Consider the following 27,984-nt stretch of genomic DNA (forward strand, 5'->3'; position numbering starts at 1 on the left):
TCCTGGATTAATTGCATTGCTGTCGTCATGCAGCTTTCCAGCCAAGGCACCCGGGTCCCGATAGTCGGCCTACTTCATGAGCTGTTCTCTGGATGTTCCGCAGTTGTGAAATTTTCTTGCCTGGTTTTGGGGGGTTAGCATTTCACGCCTGCTGATAAGATGCCTGAACATCTGGTGGGTTAATGTTGGCCTGGTTCTTATCTGTTTGCAATAAACCTTTTAATTTATATGTTTTTTCCCCTTGACACAGCCCTTGGGAATGGAGAGGACTAGAAACTTGTGATGGGGTTCAGTGACAGACGGTCTCCATTCTACTCATTAGAAGAAGAGTTTGGATTTATACCCCACCTTTCTCTCCTGTCAGGAGACTCAAAGTGGCTGGCAAGCTCCTTTCCCTTCCTCATTAGCCATTAGAATCTTTGCAAGTACGAACGTAGGAAGGCCCTTTTCCGTCCAAGATGCTGGAGAGCAGCAGCTTATCAGAGAAGGTGACCCTGCACTAGATTTCCCAATAGTTGCACATTATCTAAAGCACAGGTGTCAAACTCACAGCCCTCCAGGTGTTATGGACTACGGTTCCCATCATCCCCTGCCAGCATCATGCTGGCAGGGGATGATGGGAACTGTAGTCCATAAATAAACTGATGATGGGAACTGTAGTCCATAAATCTGTAGTCCATAAATAAACTGATGATGGGAACTGTAGTCCATAAATCTGTAGTCCATAAATAAACTGATGATGGGAACTGTAGTCCATAAATCTGGAGGGCCACGAGTTTGACACCTATGATCTAAAGCATCTTCTATAAACCAATTGGCCATGCTGGCAGGGGCTGATGGGAATTGTAGTCCATAACACCTGGAGTGCCAAAGGTTCGCCACCACGAGCTTACATGGTTTTCTTGGACCCGTTTTGTTCATTAACCAAATGCAGCTTACCTCGTTCCCCTTTCCTCCATTTTTCTCCTGACAACAGCCCTGTAAGGTAGACTAGGTTAAGAGTGTGTGGCTGGCTCAACAAGTGTGTGTGTGGCTCGCCGAACAAGCTCCCACAACTGAGTGGGGATTCATTCTTCAGTCTGACAGATCCTAGTCCAACACGGCAGTGGTCTCAGTCTAAGTGTTAGGGCTCTCCATGAGTCAGGAGCCCCAATTGCTGGGTTTTTGCAGCTTTGAGGAGGGACCATGCGTGAAGAGCAGGATCGCAACCGGTCTTTGCAGAGAGGAGAGCCGGGCCGTGAGGCAAAACTTCTCAGAAGTGTGGTCTGGTTCCAGTTCTCAGCCCCCGGCTTTTTTGGTCTGCATCGCGCGGCTTTTGCAGTGGCGAAATCATAATTCTGGTTTCCCCTCTTCCAGCCACGTAACTCTACTGTCGCGTTCTTGCAGCTCAGATGGTTCTGAAGCCCCCTGCTGTGAGTAAGATTAGGCCGAGAGACCCCAGAGGACTCCTGGCTCGATTTCAGAATCAACTAAAGGAAGGTTTTTGGCTGTGCACAGGTGACCTGTGCAACTCCTTGCCACAAGATTGCCACAATGATCTCCGACTTGGAATGGCTCTAGGAAGGGTTGGCATGAGGATACAACATGCACCAGCGTGCGAGTGGATCTCGTCTTGACAGTCAAAATGGCGGCCTCTCTTTTCAATAGTAGCTCACCTGTCTCCTGTGACAGATGTCAATACAGCGCCGTGCTTTGCTCCGAGGGGAGCTTCCATGTTAACTGTCTCACGGCTCTGTCCCAGCATGGTCATCTTTCAGGAAAACACTTCCTTCCAAAGTTTTCTTCCAGATATTCTCCTGCAAAGCCTCTGGGGGTGTGCATGATTGTTGCACACGAGCGCATGCATTGAGGCTTTTGTAGGAAACGATCCAAGCTCCTTGTATTCCTCTTTTTTCAGTAGTAGGTTGCATGGCTCCTGTGATGGAGGCAGAGGTGGGATCCAGCAGGTTCTCACAGGTTCCCGGGAGTAGGTTACTAATTATTTGTGTGTGCCGAGAGGGGGTTACTAATTGGTGATTCTGCCACGTGATTTTTGCCTTCGTTACGCCCCTCCTCTCAGCAGTAGCGCGCAGAACTTGAAGCAGTCTAGCAGGAGGTGCACCGGCGTGCGTGGCAGCCTGCACCTGCGTGCATTGGTTCCCCGCCCAAGGACCGGCGCAGCGGCTGCGTCCTTGCCACAGCCCCGCCCAGGAATGCCCTGCCCCAGGAATGCTTGGCCACGCCCCCGTCGTGCCCCGTCCAGCCCCATTGGCCACAGTTTGAATCCCACCACCATGGGAACCTGTTACTAAAATTTTTGGATCCCACCACTGGATGGAGGTTGACGCTATGTCTGGCTTTGCTGTGATGGTAACAGGGTTCCTGCGTCAGGTGGCTGGCTTATTGCTGTGCCCCAGTGTGGCCATTCCCAAGGAAAACACCTTTCTCCTTCTTCCAAAACATTCTCCCGCAAAGCTCTCGAGGGGGTTCATATTATTGTTGCACAAGGGAGCCTGCATTGAGGCTTTTACCAGAAATGATCCAAGCTCCTTGTACGTCTGTGGCTCCCACAAGCTAGCTGAACCTCTCCTCAATCTGTACCCCCCCAATTTCCCCCCCCCCCATGGGTTAATGGAAGGGGCTTGCGGGGCAGAAAAGCTAGTTAGCATCTGCACAGCGAACTTTTGTCGCATCATCTCAGATTAATGCGAGTTCTTCTTTACAATCACTGTAATTTAAAAAAGAAATCCTTCCTTGTTATCAAAAGAGGGGGAGAGGAGGAGGAGGAGGAGGAGGGAGGGGGGTGGGGGGAGAGAGTCCAGTTAATCGTTTAAGCGGAGTATCTTGGAAGTAGAACGTGTTCTCGGCTCATCCCCTCACTGTAAAGCCAGCCTTCAGTAATTCAGTTTTTAAAGCATGAAAAAAGGGAGTTGATGAAATTCCACTATCAGCACTGAACCAATATGCAAAATATCTCGCCGAAAATCAAATAGCTATTATGTTTTCATTTCCATTTCAGCGTATTTGCTTAATGAAGAATAGACAGATCAGGCTGACGGAGGGAGCCTGCGTGAGGTGATAACTCCTCAAGGCTTCCAGCAATCCCACAGAACCGGCGACGGGCGCGCTCCACTCGCAGCCTTTGCGGCTCTCTCCCCGGCTCCCCCCACCCCACCGCAGCCCGGCTTCCTCCCCTCCCCCCCCTCTCTCCTGCCTTTTAAAAAACCCAACCGTCCGGTTAACCCACACGGCTTGGCACAGAGTAGTTGGCTCCTGTCGGCCCCTGTGTAGCTGCCAGCATTCTTGCAAGCAGTGGGATGCTTGGGAGACAATAGCGGGTTTTTTTAAAGGGTATTGGGAATGGGTGTTGTTAATTTTACAAGTCAGATGAGCGGAGGGGAGGGTTGAGGCTGAGCTATACGCCTCAGTCAGGTGCCAGCAAGCGAGGCCCAAATGAGCCTCTTTGAAATAGCAAATTGGCTAGCGGTCCTTTGTTCTGACTTGGGTACGCGCCTAGGGTTCGATTGGAACGTTATGTTCCATCTCTCTTCTCCCCTATCTGTCCAGATCTGTAAGAAATAGGGAGGGGATTTTTCTAGACGCTGTTGTGAACCTTGAACCTCAGCAAGAGCTAATGCTGTGTACTGGTTAAGAGCGGAGGACTCTTTATCTGGGGGACTGGATTTGTTTCCTTGTTCCTCTACATGAAGCCTGCTGGGTGACCTCGGGCTACTCACAGTTCTCTCAGAACTCTCAGCCCCACCTACCTCACAAGGTGTCTGTGTGGGGCGAGGAAGGAAGGCAGTTATAAGCTGCTTTGAAACTCCTCGTAGTAGAGAAAAGTAGAGTATAAATCCGGGCTCTTCCTTTTCTTCCTGTGTCTGGATTGGAGCCTCCCAGCTTTGCAGTGTTGAGGCTGGCTTCAGATTTGTCATCTGAGCTTGCAAATGCCTGCCAGGCAGAGACTGAAAGAGGAAGTTGGGTGGTTTTATATGTAGAAGGGACCTGTGGCATTAAAAAAATAACAGTGTAAGTGCCTTCCCTCTGGAAATTTTGATCCTCTCCTGTGGGCTCCACAGTTTCACCAAACTATTTTGTGTGTTGCTCTCAAGTGTGTCTGCTCCATCATAAGGCCTAGAGCAGGGGTAGGGAACCTGCGGCTCTCCAGATGTTCAGGAACTACAATTCCCACCAGCCTCTGGTAGGGGCTGATGGGAATTGTAGTTCCTGAACATCTGGAGAGCCGCAGGTTCCCTACCCCTGGCCTAGAGGCAGGGGTGTCCAACTCTGGTGCCCCAGATGTTCATGGATTACGATTCCCATCAGCCCTTGACAGCTCTGGGCTAGAACCTCGGTGCTTGAAAGAAAGAAAGAAAGGAAGGAAGGAAGGAAGGAAGGAAGGAAGGAAGGAAGGAAGGAAGGAAGGAAGGAAGGAAGGAAGGAAGGAAGGAAAGGAGGGAAGGAAGGAAAGGAAAGGAAGGAAGGAAGGAAGGAAAGAAGGAAAGAAGGAAAGAAAGAAAGAAAGAAAGAAAGAAAGAAAAGAAAAGAAAGAAAGAAAAGAAAGAAGAAAGAAAGAAAGAAAGAAAGAAAGAAAGAAAGAAAGAAAGAAACCAACCACAACTGTGTTCCTCAGGGTGTTGCATGGTGTGCCATGGACCAGGTGGGAACACCAAATGCTTATCACAGCAGATCAAGAACGCACACAGCCCGGCTGGTGATGCGGTGGATATAGAGCCCCCAGAAGCACAAGCCTCGTGCCACCCACCTTTAAAATGGGCAACCTCTGTGTTGTGTGGCACACTGCATGCTGCCTTTTACCCTGAAAAGGCAAAAAATGAGGTGTGGGTGTATAGCGGAGAGGCTGGCCTGCTGGCAATAACGCGTAGTTTTCTCCAGACCTCAGCTCCCTCTCTCTTGGACTCCAGGCATGTATATATTAATACGTGCCGAGGAGAACAACCAGCACCCCTATAATCTATACAAAGCAGACAACAATGAGCGTGAATAAAGAGCCTGCCGGAGAAGGGAAGGCAATTTATTCTAATTCTACTAATTTCAGTTCCAGCACAATTAAAAAGGCTCTGATAATATTCAGAAACAATCGCCGGCTAACAAATCGTTTCTCTCGCTGTAAATGAAACATCGTTAGGCTAATTTTTTCTTTCACGGCTTCGCGGCTCTCGGGTTCTGATAAAGTTAACCCCCTCCCCTCCTCTCCCAGCTACAGCCCCCTCCCCCATCCTCACCCGGACAGAGGGAGACCAGAGGGGCAGACCTGCTTGGGAAAACAGCAGCCATCTTTTTGGGAAGGAGGGCCGGCCTCACCGTTGAGGCAAGCTGGGTGCTGGGGCACGACAATGAAAAGGGGATCCCTTTGCCCAGTTCCACTTGGCTTACACAGGGGCACCATTTTCCTACCCCTTGGACAGTGGTGAACCTAATAGGACTGTGATTCAAACAACAGGAATCCTGCGTAGGCACCCCAGCCAGGGCAAGGAAAGTCATATTACCTGGCCGCTGTAGTGTTCCCATCAGTGCACGCTCATTTCTTATGCCTCACTACATACACATACAATCAGGTTGCTTTCCCGTGCATCCAAGTTCAACAGGCGTCACTGGGAACTGGACCTGACTTGGAAGAGCAGAGAAGGGGCCCTGTGCCCATGACTCTGCCCCTCCATAGCAGTGGCGTAGTGGTTAAAAGCAGGTGTACTCTAATCTGGAGGAACTAGGTTTGATTCCCCACTCTGCCAAAGTTCCTGAGGCTGTGGGAGGCTTATCCTGGGGAATTCCAGACTAGCCTGTACACTCCCACACACGCCTATGGCTGGGTGACTCCTTGGAGGCTAGTCACAGTTCTTCTGAGCTCTCTTCAGCTCCCACCCCTACCTCACAGGGGTGTTTGCTGTGAGGGAGGGGGGAAGGGACAAGGGAGAGTGTAAGCCCCTTTGAGTCTCCTGCAGGAGAGAAAAGGGGGATATAAACCAACTCTTCTTCCTCTTCCTCTTCTTCCTCTTCCTCTCCTTCTTCTTCTCCTTCTTCTTCTCTTCTTCTTTCTCTTCCTCTTCTTCTTCCTCTTCTTCTTCCTCTTCCTCTTCTTCTTCTTCTTCTTTTTCCTCCTCTTCTTCTTCTTCTTCTTCTCCTTCTTCTTCTTCTTCTTCTTCTTCTTCTCTTCTTCTTCTTCTTCTTCTTCTTCTTCTTCTTCTTCTTCTTTCTTCTTCCACAAGGGACCACTGCCTTTTCTTCCTTATATTTTATGTAACCGGCTGACTGCCTCTTCCGCCCCCTGGTATCTTTCCTGAAAGAGCAGCATGTTTGGGGGAGCAATCTATGAGTTACAAGAAGCCATTTGTAGACTTTAATATATTTCTCTCCAATAATCTGCAACTGCTGTCCCCATCGAAGCTTATAAAAGCAACGGAGAGGATGGGGCATGTGATTATTGAGAGACACCCAAGCCATTGGAAATTGGATACGCTTCTCTGGATGTCAATAAACACGTCCACTTGGTGGATCCCAAATATTCACCGATGACTCTGTGCTGTCAGCGGAACCTGGCTGTGGTTTTGAAGGTGGTAGAAAGCGGCATCAGGTCGCATCCAATTTACAGTGGCCCTGTAGGGTTTTCGAGACATTCCCTGCCTCTGAGTAGAGACCCTGGGTTTTCTTGGCGGTCTCCACCCCTGCTTAGCTTTTCGATTTAATGAGGCTGGGCTAGCCTGAACCATCCCTGTGGTTTTACAGGGCACATATTTTGGGTCTGGAAAATTTTCCCAACAGGATTTACCAGCAAATGACTCTGCTTCTTTATCTTGTCGGTTTATTGGGTGTGTGAGTGGGAAGATAAGGTAGTCTGGGGTTGGAGTGTCTGGGCACATGCTGAAGTCCACAGTCTGGCTGGTGGCCTACGACCATCTTGAGATGTTAAGAACATAAGAACATAAGAACTAGCCTGCTGGATCAGACCAGAGTCCATCTAGTCCAGCTCTCTGCTACTCGCAGTGGCCCACCAGGTGCCTTTGGGAGCTCACAGGCAGGATGTGAAAGCAATGGCCTGCTGCTGCTGCTGCTGCTCCTGAGCACCTGGTCTGCTAAGGCATTTGCAATCTCAGATCAAGGAGGATCAAGATTGGTAGCCAGAGATCGACTTCTCCATAAATCTGTCCAAGCCCTTTTTAAAGCTATCCAGATTTGTGGCCATCACCAAGCTAATTGGACCAAGCTAATTCTTGGTAGCTGTGGAGGAAGCAAAAGCCAGCCCTCTTTCCCATCAAGAAACGGGAGGTAGCCCCAGAAACACCAAAGCTGTCATGGAGACCTCTGGAGTAATCTCCCTCTTCTGGGACAGAATGAAATTTCGATTATTTGGTGTTCCTCTTAGACCAGTCAGAACCAGAGGGTCTGAAAAGGAGCGTGAATCATGTGTCACTCCCTCAAAATATAGTTGTAATGCTGGCGTCCCCTCCATTGTGTCCAGGGGCACCATAATTCCCACCAAGTGTTTTTTAAAAAGTGGGAAAAGGGACTGGGTCGACAGGGGCTCTTGCTCAGCGAGGCATCTGATTGACAGATTAATTAGAATCATAGAGTTGGAAGAGACCCCAAGGGGCCATCAAGTCCAACTCCTGTAATGCAGGAGCACACAATCAAAGCACTCTTGACAGGTGGCCATCCAGACTCTCTGGAAAAACCTCCAAAGAAGGAGACTCCACCACACTCCGAGGTAGTGCGTTCCACTGTCCACTGAAGTTCTTCCTGATGTTTAGGTGGAATCTCTTTTCCTTCACCTTGAACCCATCACTCCTGGTCCTAGTCTCTGGAGCAGCAGAAAACAAGCTTGCTCCCTCACCAACACGACATCCCTTCAAATATCTAAACATGGCTATCATGTCACTTCTTAACATTCTCTTCACCAAACTAAACATCCCCAGCTCCCTAAGTCTCTCCTCGTAGGTGGATTGCTATGTGCGTGAGCAACGTAGGTGGATTCTTCCATTACTGACAAGATTAAGCATAAATTCCAAATAGCCTAGCATGAAATTTTTACTAGAGGATAAGAGTCCTCACATCGCCTTGGCAGTAGAAATTTATTTTGCTGCATACATCGTAACTTAGTTATGTTGTTTCTGTGTTGCAATTGTTTTAGTTGTATTTAATTTTATGATTTATATGAGTTTTATATTGTAACCCACCCTGAGTCTTTGGGGCATAGGTAATAAATAAATAAATTATCCCCCTTCTCTCCTGCACTTGGGCTTCCTGTATGTGCATGGCTCCAGCTCCCGTGGCAGTCATTTCGTGGTTGTGACCCCCCCCCCCTGCAGACGTGGGATCCAGCAGGTTCCCACAGGTTCCCGAGAGTAAGTTACTAATTATTTGGGTGTGCCGAGAGGGGGTTACTAATTGGTGATTTTTGCCTTAGTTACACCCCTCCTCTCTCAGCAAAGTAGCGCCGCAGAACTCTTGAAGCAGCTCTAGCAGAAGAGGTGCACCGGGTGTGCGGCAGCCTAAGCCTGCATGCATTTGTTTCCCTCAGCCTGCTGACCAGCACAGCTTGCCGCGCCCCTGCCACAGCCCGCCCAGGAATGTGTTCCCGCCCCTGGAATGCCCAGCCACGCTCCCGTCAGTGTCCTTCGCCCAGCCCCATTGGCCCTTCCACACCACAGTTTGAATCCCACCCTCACCATGGGGAACTCGTTACTTCTAAAATTCTTGGATCCCACCACTGTCTCCCACTGCATCAGTAAGGGGAACTCTTTTTGGGACTCTTTTAGTTTGGAGAGGAGACGTCTGAGGGGGGGGATATGATTGAAGTCCTATAAAATTATGCATGGGGTAGAAAAAATGTTGACAGAGAGAAATTTTTTCTCTCTTTCTCAAAATACTAGAACCAGGGGGCATACATTGAAAATGCTGGGGGGGAAGAATTAGACCTAACAAAATGAAACACTTGCCTTCTGCCACAATGTGTGATTGGTGTTTGGAATATGCTGCCACAGGAGGTGGTGATGGCCACTAACCTGATAGCTTTTAAAAGGGGCTTGGACAACAGATTTATGGAGGAGAAGTCGACTCTATGGCTACCAATCTTGATCCTCCTGTGATCTCTCAGATTGCAATGCTTCTAGCAGACCAGGTGCTCAAAGGGAGCAACAGCAGCTTAGCAGAAGGCCATTGTAGCTTTCACCTCCCCTGCATGTGAACTCCCCAAAGGCACCTGGGTGGGCCAATTCCATGTAGTGGCAGAGTGTTGGTTAGATCAGACTTCTTCGATGTTAGGAATCCACCCTTAATGTTTCGTCAGCATGGCCAATTGGCCATGCTGGTAGGGGCTGATGGAAATTGTAGTTCCTGAACATCTGGAGAGCCGCAGGTTCCCTACCCCTGGGCTAGATGGTCTGATCCAGCAGGCTAGTTCTTATGTTCTTATGTTCTTAAAAGGTGTCCACGGCTTCAAACAGGTTAGGGGGAAGGCCTGGTTGGCCATAAGAGGCCCTCGATCATCCCTGATGCCAAGACCCCATAAAACCCCGAGAGCAGATGTTGGTCAGTGGCGTGGATGTGATCCAGAGAGTGGTCTCTGCATGCATTTTCTGCAGTTCAGTGGCTTCTTGCTTGTGCTGCGTTGTGGGGTTTTTGGGGTCATGTCAGGTGAGCTACTTGGATCTGTGGGCAGATTCTCCTGCCTCAAGGCTCTTTCTGAAGTGTAGACTCTACCTGCAGAGCAGCGGCATCTGCGTCTGAAGTACAAACGGCTTGTGACCTGAGTGTGTGGGAAGATGCTACCCGAGTCACAAAGTCAGACAAACCAGACCTTCAAGCCACTTCGTTGCGAACTGAAGAGTCTTCTCTGGTAGCTCATATTTAAAGCCAGAAACTGAATTGAGATAGGTAGCAAACAAACGCACCAAAACAGTGTGGGTGCAAAACCGGACAACAATAACAAATGTCTTAGCTAGTGAAAGAGAACAGAAATGTGCCCGCAGGCGAATGAAGATGGGCTGGTGCCCATTCATTCATTCATTCATTCATTCATTCATTCATTCATTCATTCATTCATTCATTCATTCATTCATTCATTCATTCATTCATTCATTCATTCAACTTAATATACCGCCCCCTATCCCCCGAAGGGTTCTGGAGTGGTGTAATACAACATATAAACCATACATAAAATCATCACAGAACAGGGGTAGGGAACCTAATCAGCGGTTCTCAGATGTTCAGGAAATTAGAATTCCCATACTTCATCAGTTCTCTACCAGCATGGCCAATTGGCCATGCTGGTAGGGGCTGATGGGAATTGTAGTTCCTGAACATCTGGAGAGCCGCAGGTTCCCTACCCCTCGTATAGAACTTCCATAAATATGATAAAAACAGCAGTTATCCTAAACCTAATCCTCCTAAAAAGGAGAGAGAGGCAGTGGGTCCTGATGGTATTAGGACCTATGGTCTCAATGATGGGTCCCGATGATATTAGGGACCCATGAACTGGGGGGGGGGGGCACCACTCACCACTTTTCTGAGAAGACCTCTGGATTCTGAAAGTACAACAGTAGGATTTTTAATTTAGAAGAAGACAACCATGTAGGTGGGGACACACGCGCGCGGGGGACAGGTTTTTGAAATCATGCATGGGGTGGACAGTGTATATGTAAAGAGTTTCTTCTCCATCTCGCATAATACTAGGGCACTCAATGAAGTTGATTTGCTATAGTCATTACAGGCAAAAGGAAATATTTCTTTACTCAGAGACTAATTAAATGGAGGAATTCGCTGCCTGGGTTGAAATATGAACGCAGAGCCTTTTAAAAGGAGTTTGTCCATCAGAGCCTACCAGCCATGCTACTTAAAGGGAACCTTTGCGTACAGAGGCCGCAAACCTCTGAATGCCAGTCACTACCAGTTCTCTGACTCTGGGTAGACTTGAACCCGAATGTAGAATCATAGGCCCCTTCCGCACACGCAAAATAATGCGTTTTCAAACCACTTTCACAACTGTTTGCAAATGGATTTTGCTATTCCCGGCATTCCTCAAAGCAGCACTGAAAGCGGTTTGAAAATGCATTGATGCCATGTCTTGAATAGACCACAAAAGCTGAGAATGAGCTTTTAGTGCTTCAAGGCACCCTATGGGCCATCAAGTCCAACCCCCTGCAATGCAGGAACACACAATCAAAGTACTCCCAACATATGATCATCCACCTCTGCTTAAAATCCTCCAAAAAAGGAGACTCCACCACTCTCCAAGGTAGTGCATTCCACTGACAAACAGCCCCTTATTGTCAGGAAATTCTTCCTGATGTTTAGGTGGAATCTCTTTTCCTTGAACCCATGACTCCTGGTCCTAGTCTCTGGAGCAGCAGAAAACAAGCTTGCTCCCTCATCCACATGACATCCCTTCAAATATCTGAACATGGCTATCATGTCAACCTTCTCTTCACCAAACTAAATATCCCCATCGCTCCCCAACTAAACATCCCCATAGCTCCCTAAGCCTCTCTTTGTAGGGCATGGATTCCAGACCTTTTACCATTTTGGTTGCCCATTCCAGCTTGTCAATATCCTTCTTGAATTGCACTGCCCAGACTGTACACAATGGCCAGGGGTATGAGTCCTGAATTGCATACGATCTTTTGCTATCAAACAAGCAACATCTCAATTGATCTTCTTTTGGGGATGCAGGCAGGAGGATTCACCTTTATTCCTTTTCTTGGCTTTTGCACTTGCAGGCACCTTTGGTGAAATGGAGGAAGGGGAGGAAGCAACTCTGGAGGACAACGGCCACTCGGAGAGAGAGAGCGGCGCCTCAGACCGGGAGGGTTCCATGGAGGGCGAGTCGTCCAGTTCCCCTTGCAGCGAAGGTCAGTTTCCTTTTGAGAATGGCGTTGTCAGCACAGAGCTGGGAGCCAAAAGGGTCTGCTCTGCTTCCTAATGCCCGGTGTTCTCACCCAGAAAGTATGAAAAGTGGCCATAGCTATTCCAAAAAGAGGGAAAGGCAATTTTGCCCATGCGTACTGCTTAATAAACCCTGTTCAAAGGAGAGCCATAATGCTCGCCAGGTTTAATGTTATGCCTTCTGCCTTGTTACATGGCAGATTTAATAAGCAAGAAAAGAGCTACAAAGATTGTGCCCCATGTAACGATGGCTCTGTTGGAATCTCTTGGCCCAGTGCCAATTACTTCACTGTCTCCAGATTCAAGGGAAATCAGATCCAAGTATGTGAATCTCACTCCTTTACATTTTCCCGATCTCCCCGATTTAATTAGATTACACTACTGGTTGGACAACCCTGATCCTTCTCTCTGTATGATAGTGGCAGACTTTCTCCTGGAAAGTACTAAACGCCAGTAGATTTTCTTCATCCTAACATGTATTTCCTGTATTGTACATGCTTTTTAATCCGTTTTTTATTATTGCTGTACTGCTGTCTATGCCAATATAGGCTTGCTTAATTTGCCCATGCCCAGAGGCACTCTCCGTTACTGCCATGCTCCGTTTTCCAAGGGCTGCTCTTTTTAGTTGCTGGATTTTTGAAACGTTTCATGTGTGTTATCATTTTTGTGATTTGAACCAGAGGAGGCGTCTGTTGTTCCACCCATACTGCATACATGAGGGGGAGTAGAGAGAAAGAGGCTAGCCCAGAGCTGCCTAGTCAATTCTCAGCAGAGGTGAAATCCGAACCAAGGGCTTGGGTTCATTGCCGTCAGATCTCTGCCAGGCCGGCTCACATTCTAATCAATAATACTGGCATACTCTCAACAGTTTTTCCAAGCATAGCAGTGAGAAATGCTGACAGTGAGGTTAATCATGGCCTGGTTTGGTGAACCTTGACTTGGATGGCTCAGGTTAACTCAGGTTGTCAGCAACTGGAAGCTAATCAGGGTCAGCCCTGGTTAGAATGAAAACTGACCCAAAAATGCAACATGGACACTCACATATATGCCCATTATCCTTCTGTCTCATGGTTTGACCATCCAGCTTCCCAAAAAGGATTTTAATGTTTTGCTCCTATCTTTTTCTTTCATTTAAAAAAACATATTATCTGGTCCCAGACACCCATGTCCGCTACGGCTGTGCCGTCCTTTGCTCAGAAGCATGGAAACTGGTGGGAATTATTTTCATAACAAAGATTGAACTGCACAGTTTGTGTGGCCCCTAAGCTCCCCTTGGGATTTTGTTTCATTGTCCATCCTCCTGGTCGGCTGGTTAGCCCGTAGGCGGGGTGGAGGCCTGCAATTTCTCAAGATCGCCCCCCTCCCTTGAGGAATAGAGGTCACTAATATTCATCATTTGATAGTGTGCCGAGGAAGGGTCTAAATTTAGCTAATGGCCTTTGACTCCCTAATCTCTCTTCTTCTGTGCACTCATTCTATATCCACCAAAGGCTTTCTTCTCCCAAAGTGTAAATTCGCATTCAGATGGTTTCAGAAGAACAGCTAGATTTGAGAGCCTTAGAGACAGTGGTGGGATTCAGCCAGTTTGCACCACTTCGTCAGAACCGGTTGTAAAAATGGTGCTTGTAAACAACCAGTTGTTAAATTATTTAAATCCCGCCACTGGAACTGGTTGTTAAATTATTTGAATCCCACCACTGCTTAGAGACAAATGTGGAGTGGGGGGCATGAACTTTTGTATATCTGACTCTCAAAAGCTGGCAACCCCAAAATCTGATTCTGTTGGACTTGAACCTAGCTGGACATTTACAGGTGATCCAGTTAGGTGCACATAATTCATGTTTGGGGGAGGGGATGAGTGAATCTGGTTTACAAAAAGGCCAAGCGCCTGTCTGATAGCAGACTTCGACCCTCTCCCGCCACCCCCCAGTTGGTCTGCAGAAAGGAAACAAGAAGTCCCTTTATCTGATTTTGGAGTTTGCTGCAAAAGCCGTGGGCAATGGGGGAGGGCTGGTGAGTGGGGAGGGGTGAAGAGCTCCAAAGACTCCAGCTGAGTGCTGCACCTGGCACTAGCGTGCCATGATAAAAAAAAAGAAGAAGAAGGTGATAGCGCCTGATAACGCTCCGGCTGCAATAACTGCTGCTCCTGTGGCGAATAGCAAAAAGCTTTCAGCGCGATGGATAACAATCAATATGCCAGCCACTTTGATTTATAGCCAAAAATAATGGGACTTTTATCCTCAGCGATTGATTTATTTGATGTTAATCATCACCCCCCTCCCTTATCACCTGTATTACACCGCTAATGGCCGGTGACGTCACCCAGGGGGCGCCCTTTGTGGTGGCCATCGACAATCTTTTGTGCGCGTGTGACTGTTTATCGAAAGCTCTCGATGCAAAAGGCAACATGCACTTTGCTGATCTTTCATGTACTGTCTTATGCAGATAGGCTTATCGGCAGCGTCTCGAACGGCCCTTAATGGGGAAAATAATTGCCGTCCAAGTTGCTATGAACACGCCTCAGGGAGCGCGGCCCCAGGAAGCCAGCTGGAGGGCTGGGAAAGGGAAGAGCGGATCGGCCCTCTGAGTCATCAACAAACAGTCGCTTGCTACTGATGTCATAAGCCACAGCCTCTCCTGGTTCCACGTGTGCCCTGGGCGTCCGCCCCAGTCCTATGGTCCGAAGCCTCCTGCACTTCCAAATTTCTAACCCTCATAAGCCAGGACGATAAGCTTGAAGATGTGTGGCTCAAAGCCAAAAAGTCTCGCTACTGTTGGCTGTTGCCAGTTGATACCAGAGACGGAATAAATTATGCAAATGCGCGGCATCTGTCATTTGTCTCGCACAGCTGGATGCTGTGAACGATCTCGAGTCCCCCTTGTGAGGAGGAATCTTGGGACATGAATTTCTAAAATAACTAGTATAGTGTAAGAATATCACGGGGGGAGGTAGTTTCAGATCAGACCAGGGGCCCAATAAATAGGGCTTGGAGGCCAAGGCCTTCCCTACTGTTACTTTCCAGCAATGGCCTGCAGAGGTTGGTGTCCCATGGTTGTGGAGATTTGCCTTAGTCATTATTTCTATGCTTTGTTCCTCATAAAGATGTTAGTGTGGTCAGTTGAGGTGCAGCCGCTGAGAAAGTTGTATTCTTCAGCCCAAATGAATGTGAGAATTGTCATTCATTTTTGCATGCTTCCTTTGTTAAAACCATTATTTTGGGCATTATTAAACAAGGTACTTGAAACTGGAGCGTTTATAGTTCATTGAATGTAATGCATTTTTGCTTTCAAAGAGACAAATCACAGGGTAGGCACTAAGACCCAGGCAGAGCATTCGACAACAAAGAAGGCCTGGCATGTTTTGTTCAGTGGCGGAGGAATATACGATCTACTAACATCTTTATGTGGAACAGAGAACAGTAGCTATGGGCGGACCTCTGCTCCAGGAATCTAACCTCCTGTTAAAGCCAACTAAATTTGTGGCCACTACTACACTGTGAATTCCACTTATTATGGCTGAATGAAGAAGCATTTTTTAATCCTATCTGAATCTTTGATCCATTAGTTTCATTTGATGAAACAGACAATTGATGATAACAGACAGTTGCCTCTCCCCCCCCCCCCCCAAGTGCCAGTATTACGGGCAAACGAGAAAAAGTTATCCCTGTCCCCCTCTTCCACCCCATGTTTAGTTTTATAAATCCCTACTATTTCCCCCCTTCCTTCACTCATCTTTTTCTAGACTGAAAGGTGGGATTCAAACTTTTTAACAATAGGTTCCGATGGTGGTGGGATTCAAATAATGACTGTTAAAAAGTATTTAAAAATATTTTTAATATCACTTTTTTATTTTAAGTACTAAAAATATTAATACTTAATAAAAATATTTTAAGTATTTAAAAAAGTGATATTTTAAATTTTAACCACAGGTTCTACAGAACCTTCGGAACCCCCTGAATCCCACCTCTGGTCATCTTTTGCTTTTGTAGAGAAGGTAGCTCAACCCTTTATCCATCTTGGTCGCCTTTTCCCAGCTATGCATAAGAACATAAGAACATAAGAACAAGCCAGCTGGATCAGACCAAAGTCCATCTAGTCCAGCTCTCTGCTACTCGCAGTGGCCCACCAGGTGCCTTTGGGAGCTCACATGTAGGATGTGAACGCAATGGCCTTCTGCGGCTGTTGCTCCCATCACCTGGTCTGTTAAGGCATTTGCAATCTCAGATCAAAGAGGATCAAGATTGGTAGCCATAAATCGACTTCTCCTCCATAAATCTGTCCAAGCCCCCCCCTTTTAAAGCTAACTTGTGTTAGTGGCTATCACCACCTCTCCTGTGGCAGCATATTCCAAACACCAATCACACGCTATGAAGAAGTGTTTCCTTTATTAGTCCTAATTCTCCCCAGCATTTTCAATGTATGCCCTGGTTCTAGTATATTGTGAGAAAGAGAGAAAATTTCTCTCTGTCAACATTTTCTACCCCATGCATAATTTTGTGACTTCAATCATATCCCCTCAGACGCTCTCTCCCTTCCAAACTAAAGAGTCCCAAACGCTGCAGCCTCTCCTCATAGGAAGGTGCTCCAGTCCCTCAATCATCCTCAAGGTTCTCTGCACTTTTCTATCTCCTCAATATCCTTTTGAGATGCGTGACCAGAACTGGATATAGTACCCAAGTGCCTGCACCACTGCTTTTATATAAGGGCATGACAATCTTTTGCAGTTTTATTATCAATTCCTTTTCTAATGATCCCCAGCATAGAGTTTGCCTTTTTCACAGCTACGCATTGAGTTGACATTCCCATGGAACTATCAACTAAGACGCCTAAATCCCTTTCCTGGTCTGTGACTGATAGCACTGACCCCTGTAGCGTGAATGTGAAGTTTGGATTTTTTTACCTCATGTGCATCACTTTACATTTTGCTACATTGAACTGCATTTGCCATTTCTGAGCCCACTCACCTAATTTATCAAGGTCCGCTTGGAGCTCTTCGCAATCCTTTGTGGTTCTCACCACCCTACATAATTTAGTATCATCTGCAAACTTGGCCACCACGCTACCCACCCCTACTTCCAGGTCATTTATGAATAGGTTAAAGAGCACTGGTCCCAAAACGGATCCTTGGGGGACACCACTCCCGACATCTCTCCATTGTGAGAACTTCCCATTTACACCCACTCTTTGTTTCCTGTTTCTCAACCAGTTTTTAATCCATAGGAGGACTTCCCCTCTTATTCCTTCATTGCTGAGTTTTCTCAACAGTCTCTGCAGTATCTTTGTTCAGACATGGAAACCACAACTGTGGGTAATATAACAACGGAAGCTCAGCCAGAGATCTGTACAAGGGTATTACAGTATTGCCAGTTTTATTTCAACCTTTCCTAATAATCCTCAGTGCAGAATTTGACTTTCTTCACCGCCACTACGCTCACTGAGTTGATACTTCCATTGAGCTTTCTGCTACACTCCTGATTTCTTTTCCCCTGTCAGTCTCAGCCTCTTCAAATCCCATCAGCCTATCTTTACAATTAAGGTTTTTTGCTCCCATGTGGCCTTATACTTACCACACTTACTTTCGCTTCCTCACTTGGCACATGGTTACCTACCCAGCTCAACGGAAAAGAGCTTTCTGGAATTTTTGACGATCCTCTTTTGTTTTCACTCTCTTAAATAATCTGGTGTCGTCCTCAAATTTGGCCACGACGCTGCTCATCTCCCCCCCCCCCCCGATTCCAGATCACTTATCAACAAGTTAAAATTATTTGGGGTTTTTGGGTGATAGAATTTGGTACAGAATGTAAATGTCTGCGTTTAAGTAGTGTAAAGAATCTGACAGAAATTTTATTTTGCAGAACTATCTCCGTTTTTTAAAATTGCAAGCTGTCTTTGGAAAAGGAAATAGTAGAAGAATTTGGACAGTGAGAGGGGATGGGAGGGGCTCATGTTCAAAGCCAAGTGTCTCCCCCCCCCCCCACCAGCTGAGTTTCAGGTGTAAATGTGCGCTGAAGACACCTGGGTAATCCTTTGATGCTACCTCCTCTTTTTGTAGATAGCCAGTATTAAACACTTCCACTTTCATGGTGAGCCATATAGCTTATTTTTATGTCGGAGCTAACTATGGTTGGCTATAACAATTGTCCCTCTTCATTTTTGGGCTGCCTGCAAGAGAATATAAGCCAGAGGTCCTAGTGGCCCAGACTCCCAGATGTGTTCCCATAGCAACAAATAGTGATTGATCTTGGCATCCGTCCGAAGGATGTCTCTATTTTGGCCAACATTTCTGAGGGGTTGCCCGCCAAGATATGTAAGCCTTTCTTTTTCTGAACATCTCTTCCGACGTCCAGCCACACCAGTCCACTTTAGGGATGGGTTTAACTTGGGCCTTTTTCTCACAAACATCAGGTGAGGTGGTAAAGGTGAGGTCTGGATTATACGATACAAGTCTTATCATTGTAGGGAGCGGAACTCTTGACACTCCAGATGCTGTAGATTGCTAGATTATTGTTTTATCAGCCTTCTGCCAGCATGGCCAATTGGCCATGCTGGCAGGGGCTGATGGGAATTGTAGTGCATAACATCTGGAGTGCCAAAGGTTCGCCACCACTGTCCTATCAAACGTTCCTATCAACTTCCATTGTTGTAGCAGACAGCTTTCTATCAAAGGTTCACCTGGGTGAATATTCCATCTAAACAAACTCCCTGCATGCTGATAACAGAGGAAGAGTTCTAGTCTTCCCTTCCCCCTCCCTAAGATGCTGATTTTCTAAGTTCTTGGGAAAGGCTCCAAAGGGGGAGTATCCAACCCTGTAGATCTGGACCAGGACCCAAAGGTGAATCATGTGATTAAGTCCGGTGGACAGGGGCTCCATCTAACCCAGCTGCCAACTGCATCATCTCCAATGACTTTAGTAACATTTTACTGTTTCTGTTTCAGAGGCAGAGCCCAAAGAGAATTCAGCCAGTCCCGCGGAGCCCGATAAACAAGAGATTCTGGAGGAACTCCAGGAGCCAGACACGTGGAATGGGCCAGGTAAATTCACTTCCCCACTCTGCAGTCTCTCTTTCCCACCTGCGTCATCCAGACTCTCTTGGGTAGAAATCAGATGCCCCACTCAAGGCTCTGCCTTCCTTCCAACAGAGGGAATTTGCATAGTTCAGCACAATGTCCAGTGAAAGCCCCCATGTCTAACTCAGCACAGATCTGTCAACCTTACAAGGGCAACAACACACTGATGCAGTGAACTGAGCCCTTGTGGTGGCTAAAAATAAGGGCGATCAGCCAATGAAAGATTGTCGGCTTTCACAGCTGGAATCACTGGGGTGTTGTGGGGTTTCCGGGCTGTATGGCCGTGTTCCAGCAGCATTTTCTCCTGACGTTTTGCCTGCATCTGTGACTGGCATCTTCAAGATGCCAGCCACAGATTCAGGCGAAACATCAGGAGAAAATCCTACTGAAACACTGCCATACAACCCGGAAATCCCACAACACCCCAATGAAAGATTTTTTTAATTGGATCAGCCCTTTTCAGAGGATCCTCCGGGAAGATGGCCGTCTCTTCCGAGAATGGGAACCTGTCGTTTAATTGAAAGAAAGATTGTCTTTTGTTTTTAGGAGGAGCAAAGGCTAGCTTCAATATTTGGTTTGCACCTCGGGTTGTCAGCTCATGACTGGGAAATTATTGGAGATTTGGGAGTGGAGTTGGAAGAGGGTGAGCTTTGGGGAAGAGACAGTCCTCAGCAGGGGATAATAACACAGACTCTACTGGCTGTTGTTGTTTTTTTCCAGAGGAACTGATCTCTGTAGATTAGAGATCAGTTGTAATTCCAGGAAATCTCCAGGCCCCACCTGGAAGTTGGCAGCCCTGTTTGTTACCTCAGATTTGCATATTTGAGCAAATGGCAAGTCACAGATTGGCTCACAATTAGATTCCAAAAGCAAATAAGTTCAGAACTCAGACATGTTGTGGCACATGCAGATTCCACAGTCTGGGAGCATCTGTTTCTCCAGGGCAGGGTGCTCCTCGTGTCCTGCCAGTTTCTCCGACTGGACTTTCATTTGTGTGCCACTGAGGCGTGCGGTGAAATGTTGGGAGTGCCATTCTCCACCTGTCAACAGAAGAGGTAGGGGCCTTGCTGTGAGCTGGCAAACAATGGCGTGGTTCTAGTATCTCACAATACTAGAACTAGAACCAAGGGGCATCCATTGAAAATGCTGGGGGGAAGAATTAGGACTAATAAAAGGAAACACTTCTTCACGCAACGAGTGACTGTGTTTGGAATATGCTGCCACAGGAGGTGGTGATGGCCGCTAACCTGGATAGCTTTAAAAGGGGCTTGGACAGATTTATGGAGGAGAAGTCGATCTATGGCTACCAATCTTGATCCTCTTTGATCTGAGATTGCAAATGCCTTAACAGTCCAGGTGCTCGGGAGCAGCAGCAGCAGAAGGCCATTGCTTTCACCTCCTGCATGTGAGCTCCCAAAGGCACCTGGTGGGCCACTGCAAGTAGCAGAGAGCTGGACTAGATGGACTCTGGTCTGATCCAGCTGGCTTGTTCTTATGTTCTTATGTTCTTACATCTAACTGTGAGGATTGAATGAGATGGAAAGTTGTCTGAAATGAGCCTTTGGAACTCCCTGCCACATGAAGACAAGAGTTGAACAGCACAGCTGGACTTTTGGGGAAAGTCTCCTGGTCTTTATAATTTTTTGCCCATTAAAATCACTCTGAGGGCTATCTGTACATTGGGGAAAAGTTTCTCTCCCTTCTTCAATTCATTGCAGAAAATCGAATCCATATGTTTATCTCTCTAAGCAATCTGGTTCTGACCCACCAAGGTTTGCAGTCTCTGAACATGGGTCTACTCTGCTGCCCTGTAGCCCTTTTTGCGCAACCTTGATATCTGTTGTGAGATGGGCTGTTAATATCTTAGGTCAACTGGGAAGTGTATCTTGGCCTTCTTATAGCAAAGAACCCTGCAAGGTTGGCCAGCAGTTTTGTTTCAGATGTTATGGAGCTCAGAGGAAAAGTGCTTTTCTCAGCCTTGGCAGGGCTTTGGTCCAGTGGTGGGATCCAAAAATTTTAGTAACAGGTTCCCATGGTGGTGAGATTCAAACTGTGGCGTAGCACCAATGGGGCTGGGCGGGGCATGATGGGGGCGCGGCCGGGCATTCTGGGGGTGGGGCATTCCTGGGCAGGGCTGTGGCAAGGACGCAGCCACTGCACTGATCCTTGGGCGGGAAACGAATGCACGCAGGCACAGGTTGGCATGCACGCCGGTGCACCTCCTGCTAGACTGCTTCAATTTCTGCACGCTACTGCTGAGGAGCGGAGGAGGGGCGTAACGAAGGCAAAAATCACGTGGCAAAATCACCAATTAGTAACCCCCTCTTGGCACACACAAATAATTAGTAACCTACTTTCGGGAACCTGTGAGAACCTGCTGGATCCCACCTCTGCTTTGGTCAGGGATTAGAATCCAGCTCCAAAATGTGAGATGCTGGAAACGGCATTCCCTTGACTGTGTTCTTTGTCAGAACACCACATCCATCCAGGAAACAAAACCACCCCGTTGCTCCTGGCTGGCCATTTGAGTCCTCCTATTCCTACATGCAGCTCACCCCCAAGGCTAGCCGGGGACTCCTCTTGTCACGGGTCTCTTTTTCTCTTTCCCCGTCAGGTCCTAGAAGGGAAATGAGTTTCACAGCCAGACTGATATCCCTTCCCATCCCTTCCTGGATGCTTTGGCCGGAAATATCTGCTAGACGTCCCACCTCCTGCTTGGTTATCTGTACTTTCCCACCCAGCCCTTTGCCCTGATGTGAGGTTTCCTCTACTCCTAGTTCTCCTTGGCAACCATCAGCCCGGGCAAACTTTTCGTCTCAAATCCTGCCAGAGTGTCCTGCCCTCCCTCCCTAGTGGTCAGGGATATCCCGGCCTCTGTGCAAATCTGGACATAACTTAAGGGGTGTCCTGCCTGGGTGTTTGATCCCCTCGTGGCTTTTGTATCGTCAGTAGGAGGAGGCTTCCGTGTTTGGTTTCTTTCCCCAGTGTGTTGGGGTGTAATCTGTGTCCACTGGAGGCAGTGGAGCAGCAGTGGCGTAGTGGCTAAGAGCAGGTGCGCCGGGTTTGATTCCCAGCTCTGCCGGGTTTGATTCCCAGCTCTGCCACTTGAGTTGCGGAGGCTTATCTGGGGAATTCAGATTAGCCTGTACACTCCCACACACGCCAGCTGGGTGACCTTGGGCTAGTCACAGTTTCTCGGAGCTCTCTCAGCCCCACCCACCTCCCAGGGTGTTTGTTGTGAGGGGGGAAGGGCAAGGAGATTGTCAGCCCCTTTGAGTCTCCTGCAGGAGAGAAAGGGGGGATATAAATCCAAACTCTTCTTCTTCTTCTTCTTCTTCTTTCTTCTTCTTCTTCTTCTTCTTCTTCTTCCTCTTCTTCTCCTTCTTCTTCTTCTTCTTCTTCTTCTTCTTCTTCTCCTCCTCCTCCTCCTCCTCCTCCTCCTCCTCCTCCTCCTCCTCCTCCTCCCTCTCCCTGTGGGGTGTATAGGATCATAGAAGTAGAGGGGGCCATAGTGACCATCTAGCCCAACCCCCTGCTCAATGCAAGGTCAGCCATTGTCGATAACTCTGTACATGGGAGCACCATTGGCATAAGCTTTGTTCCGCATGGGGCATGTGGTGCGGATGTTTGGCGTGTTTATGTGTTCCTGCATTGCAGGGGGTGGGACTTGAGGGCCCCTGTGGTCTCTTCCAACCCTACGATTCTATGTCAGACTACAGCTTCAAGAAGATTTTATTCTAGCAGTGTGAGAGCTGTCTGGTGCTCTGTGCATGCTCAGACAAGCTCTTTTCCTGGAGAAGGACCCACTGATGCTCATGCAGTTGGTGAGGTTGGACATATTTCCCGGGGCTGAATGAACCCTGGTGCGCCCTGCCTGCAGGGAGCGTCAGGAAGGTGCTCTGCCCCGGCCTCTCCCCTACCCCACCCCCTCCGGAGTTGGTCATTTGCATTCTTTATGTAAAAGAGATTTTATTATCGTAGCTGCGCAGCCCATCTCCACTCTGGTAATTGGAGTGATATTAATTTCTGTGTGGCTGGGAGTTGATGTGAGTCCGGTGATGCCGGAGCGATAGGCTTTTCCGTCTTGCACTAACCGCCGCGATAGGGCTTCTATCAGTCTCTGTGCAGGCACCGCACTTATCAGGAATGGAACGGGCAGAAGAAGAAAAAAAAAGGAAAACTTTTGAGCAGCCTGAATTTCTTCTTTATCTGGCAGGATCCGCCGTGTGTCAGCAGTGGCAGGCTGGGAAGATGGTGTGTGGAGGAGGCCGGGGAGGGGGCTGCATGCGTCTGTGTGCCGGGGGTAGCGGTGGGGCTCTGCCGCTGGTCCTCAGTGCTGTTTGAAACCTTCTCTCCCCTCTGCCGAGCTGGGCACTTCGGTCAAGCTGCCCCTGTTGGGTTTGCTGGGCATCCCCTGGTTCTAGATGTTTCTCTGCAGCCTGCAAGGGAGCTGAACATGGAGCTCCCAGATGAAGGGGTCAGACCTCCTCCCCAGTCCCTTGACCATCTGGCTAGGAGGGATTAAAAGCCCCAGACCAAGGGTCAGCAACCTGCGGCTCTCCAGATGTTCATGGACTACAAATCCCATCAGCCCCTGCTGTAGTCCATGAACATCTGGAGAGCCGCAGGTTTATTTATTTATATTTATTTATTTATAATTGATTTTCTATACCGCCCCTCCCCCGAAGGGCTCTGGGCGGTGAACAACATAATAAAACAACAATGACATTAAACCCCCATTAAAACAGCAAATTAACAAAATTACATTGGCGTCCAGTATGAAAACTTCATAAACCCACCCTGGAAAGAAACAAAATAAGAGAGCGGAGGGCCCCCATGAGAATTAAAGGCCCAGAGTGTAAAGGGGGGAGGAAAGGGGTGGAACGGTTGCTGACCCCTGCCCCAGATCAACACGTTTCCAGCCCCATAGAAGGCAGGGAACAGCAGGAAATAGGAGGCTGCCCTTTAAGGAAAAGGCAAAGTTCAGTGGAAGAGTCTCTGCTTGAAGGGCAGAAGCAGCCTCCTGGCATCGCTAGTCAAAAGGAACAGACAGGAGATGACCACGTGGACAAGGGAGCAAGCTTGTTTTCTGCTGCTCCAGAGACTGGGGAAGGAGCAATGGACCCAAGATGCAGGAAAAGACATTAGGAAGGACTTCCTGATGGGAAGGGCTGTTGGACAGTGGAATACGCTGCCTCGGAGTGTGGTGGAGCCTCCTTCTTTGGAGGTTTTAGACCAGTGACGGCGAACCTTTTCGAGACCGAGTGCCCAAACTGCAACCCAAAACCCACTTATTTATTGCAAAGTGCCAACACGCCAATTTAACCTGAATACTGGGATTTTAGTTTAGAAAAAAATGGTCGGCTCTGAGGTGTGCATTACTCGGGAGTAAGCTTGGTGGTAGTTGTTGGCTGTGCTTTGAAGCAACCGTGCAACTCTTCGAACGGGTGAATCACAACCCTAGGAGGGTTTACTCAGAAGCAAGCCACATTGCCAGCAACCGAGCTTACTCCCAGGTAAAGGATCGCGCTTTAGTTCTTCGCATGAAAATCAGTGGGGTTTAACAGCGCTTAACAGGGTTACCTATACTGCTTCCCCAAAACTAGGTCTTAGGTTTAATGCTAATAATCGAGCCCAGCAGCCCAGGCCAGCCTAGATGGGGGGGTGATCCCCCCTCACATGATAAACTCTGTTTGTGCGTGTCCTCAGAGAGGGCTCTGAGTGCCACCTCTGGCACCCGTGCCCTAGGTTCGCCGTCACTGTTTTAGACAGAGACTGGATGGCCATCTGTCGGGAGTGCTCTGATTATGTGTTCCGGCATGGGGGATTGTGTGTTCTGGGGGAAAGGAGCAGGGAAACAGGTGGGGAGGGCGCGGTCATGCCCCCTGGTGCCATTTAGACCCGGTATGTCACTGCCAGAGGGCAAGCATAGCTGTAGAACAGGGGTCTGCAACCTGTGGCTCTCCAGATGTTCATGGACTACAATTCCCATCAGCCCCTGCCAGCATGGCCAATTGGCCATGCTGGCAGGGGCTGATGGGAATTGTAGTCCATGAACATCTGGAGAGCCACAGGTTGCAGACCCCTGCTGTATAATCGGCTATCCCTTTGTAGCCAATGGTAGCGGTTGGTAGAGCAGATTGTGTCTGTTGAAAAGCTCACCTTTTCTCCCCCAACAGTGGCGTTGACAACATCTGTGCTCTGGTGCAGCCGGGCAAAGGGAGAGCAAACGGGGCCGCCGTGTGCTTTTGTTGGCCCCCGAGCAACGTGCAGCAGAATGAGAAAGTCAAGGGAAGGAGAAGAAAATGGGAAAGATTTTTTTTTAAAAAAAATCTTTACTATGACCTTGTTCGCTCGCGGGGTCTCGGCTGCTTTAAAATTCTGATATGCAAATAACTGATAGCTATAATCTATAATCCTCAACTTGGGAGCGTTTGCAGATGTAGCAGCCCATTCCATTTGCTTCCTGTTCTCGTAAATCTCCCTCGGAGGCAGAACGTGGCATTTCCAGCGGCTGGGAGCCCCAGTTGCCTCCGGCAGTTTGGGTGGGCAGTTTCAAATTGCCCCCGGCGGCAAGAATTGATGGGAGGGAGATGGTGGCCAAGTGTCCAGGAAGGCTGGTTGCCTTCTAGCAAGAGTTGAAGCCCCGTCAGTTGCTGCAGAGGCCTGTGTCATGAGAGGAATGATGGGGACTTTGAGAACTGACTCGCTTTAAAATGACTTGGGAATTGAAAACTTTCAAATGTCTCACAACATCGCTGAGAACGCGAGTCAAATGCCAGGCCCGGCCAAGGCCAGGGTGCTTAAAGCGAAATGAAATAATTCTTGAATATTCTTGAATGAAATTATTCGAAATGAATAAGGAGCAGCAGTGGCGTAGGAGGTTAAGAGCTCATGTATCTAATCTGGAGGAACCGGGTTTGATTCCCAGCTCTGCCGCCTGAGCTGTGGAGGCTTATCTGGGGAATTCAGATTAGCCTGTACACTCCCACACACGCCAGCTGGGTGACCTTGGGCTAGTCACAGCTCCTCGGAGCTCTCTCAGCCCCACCCACCTCCCAGGGTGTTTGTTGTGAGGGGGGAAGGGCAAGGAGATTGTCAGCCCCTTTGAGTCTCCTGCAGGAGAGAAAGGGGGGATATAAATCCAAACCCAGTCCACATATTTTATATGGATATTTTATGCTTGCTCGGCTTAATGTGCTACCGACTGCCCGGTAGATATCACGGCATCCCACAGGAGAACAGGACTTGTTCTTGTGCAGCGGTCCTACCCGAAACAACTGGACACGTGCTCCTTCATTGTAAAGATTTTGCAGACTATCGGTCGCTTTTTCTTGAGGCCATCTTGAAGAAATTTTCAGCAAGATCAGACAAGGAAATAGTTTCATACTTGCTTAGTGACCATCATCCCCACACTACTGAATCAGTTGCCAGGTTTTTAACAAAGGCACTTGGATCAAGAGTGAAACCTTTGTGTAAATTTTAGTCAATTGGTTTTAACATAATTTGTATTTTACCACTCTTTATATGCCATTAAAGGTTTTGTATTTGTATTTGTTGTAATAAATCCAAACTCTTCTTCTTCTTCTTTACTAAAGGAGGGAGAATTTGGTAACTGGTATAAATTATGTAACTGAACCATATTTGTGTGTTGTGGGTTTCCCGGGCTGTGTGGCCGTGTTCCAGCAGCATTCTCTCCTGACGTTTCGCCTGCATCTGTGGCTGGCATCTTCTCTGGCAGCCAACAGACTTTCCAAAAGCAGAGGCATCCGGGGATAGCCGCTCACGTCACTGTTAACCAGCGGGCAGGTTCACAACACAGGAAGAGGTCCTGTAACAACTCCTGGCCCCTCACTGTTTGGGGCTTTCTTGGTCAAAGCCACACTTTGAATTGTGGCGAGAAACAACTGGACACAAGCAGTTTTTTCAGCGCGAGTAAAATGTCCCCCCCTCCCCTGGTGACCAGTCCCATGCCATGCCCCAACTGAAGTTGCAAACAGTTGTAGTAATCAAGACTGAATTAGTAGCTGGCGATAGAGTTGCCCGGGCAAGATGGATCTTGGCCCTCTCGTGGCCTAGCCCGTTGACTAGCCACCTAAGGTTACACCCAAGCTTTATTAGAGGTTCATAGGATCATAGAGTTGAAAGGGACCGTAGAAGCAGAGGTGGGATCCAGCAGGTTCATAGGATCATAGAGTTGGTAGGGACCGTAGAGGCAGAGGTGGGATCCAGCAGGTTCTCACAGGTTCCCGAGAGTAGATTACCAATTATTCGTGTGTGCCGAGAGGGGGTGACTAATTGGTGATTTTGCCACGTGATTTTTGCCTTAGTTACGCCCCTCCTCTCAGCAGTAGTGCGCAGAACTTGAAGCAGTCTAGCAGGAAGTGCACCCTAAGGGCAAGCGCGGCAGGCTCATGCCAGTATCGCATTCGCTTCTCTACTTCAAGGGGATCAGGGTGTATGCTGCTAGCCCTTGCCACAGCCCCGCCCCCGGAATGCCCGGCCACGCCCCTGTCATGCCCCGCCCAGCCCCATTGGTGCTACGCCACAGTTTGAATCCCACCACCATGGGAACCTGTTACTAAAATTTTTGGATCCCACCACTGACTTGATTCCACTTTTTCACAGCTGTTACTGTAAATTTTCCCCCCTGAATATTTACAAGCCCGTTTCCCCACTGATCCAGCATTGTTGCGGAGGGACCAGGAAAGAGGCCCTGTTCTGGGCTGCAGCTTCTCCATGGCTGAATGATGTTTACGCCTTGCCGATAGATCAAGGCGCAGACCCCCGGCTGCTCCCGCCAGGCCCTTGGAATAACAAGCAGTTCCTTTAAAGAAGGGAAACGTAATTAGTAGGTGCTGAGCTGCCTCCCCAACCTGTAACTCTGCCTCGTGTTTTATTGTCCTATTTCCTTTTTATGGGCTCCTTTATTTTCACTCCCTATCAAATATTCAAATAGATTGGCAACCCCGGAGCCTCTTTATGTGGGGCCGTTTGTCACGTTTTATACCCTTTGTCTCCCGGCAAAGAGCTTTTAC

The 27,984-nt window shown here is 48.2% G+C and overlaps 1 protein-coding gene across 1 annotated transcript in view; it reads left to right on the plus strand.

Annotated features, from left to right (window-relative positions):
* Positions 1–27,984, plus strand: part of ZFPM1 (zinc finger protein, FOG family member 1) — a 111,976-nt gene that overhangs the window by 46,858 nt on the left and 37,134 nt on the right. The window contains 2 exon segments of the mRNA XM_048516262.1: positions 11,712–11,843; positions 18,815–18,910. Of these exon segments, the coding sequence (XP_048372219.1) occupies positions 11,712–11,843; positions 18,815–18,910 (228 nt within the window).

This window comes from Sphaerodactylus townsendi, linkage group LG14 (assembly GCF_021028975.2).
Source record: "Sphaerodactylus townsendi isolate TG3544 linkage group LG14, MPM_Stown_v2.3, whole genome shotgun sequence".
NCBI lineage: Eukaryota > Metazoa > Chordata > Lepidosauria > Squamata > Sphaerodactylidae > Sphaerodactylus > Sphaerodactylus townsendi.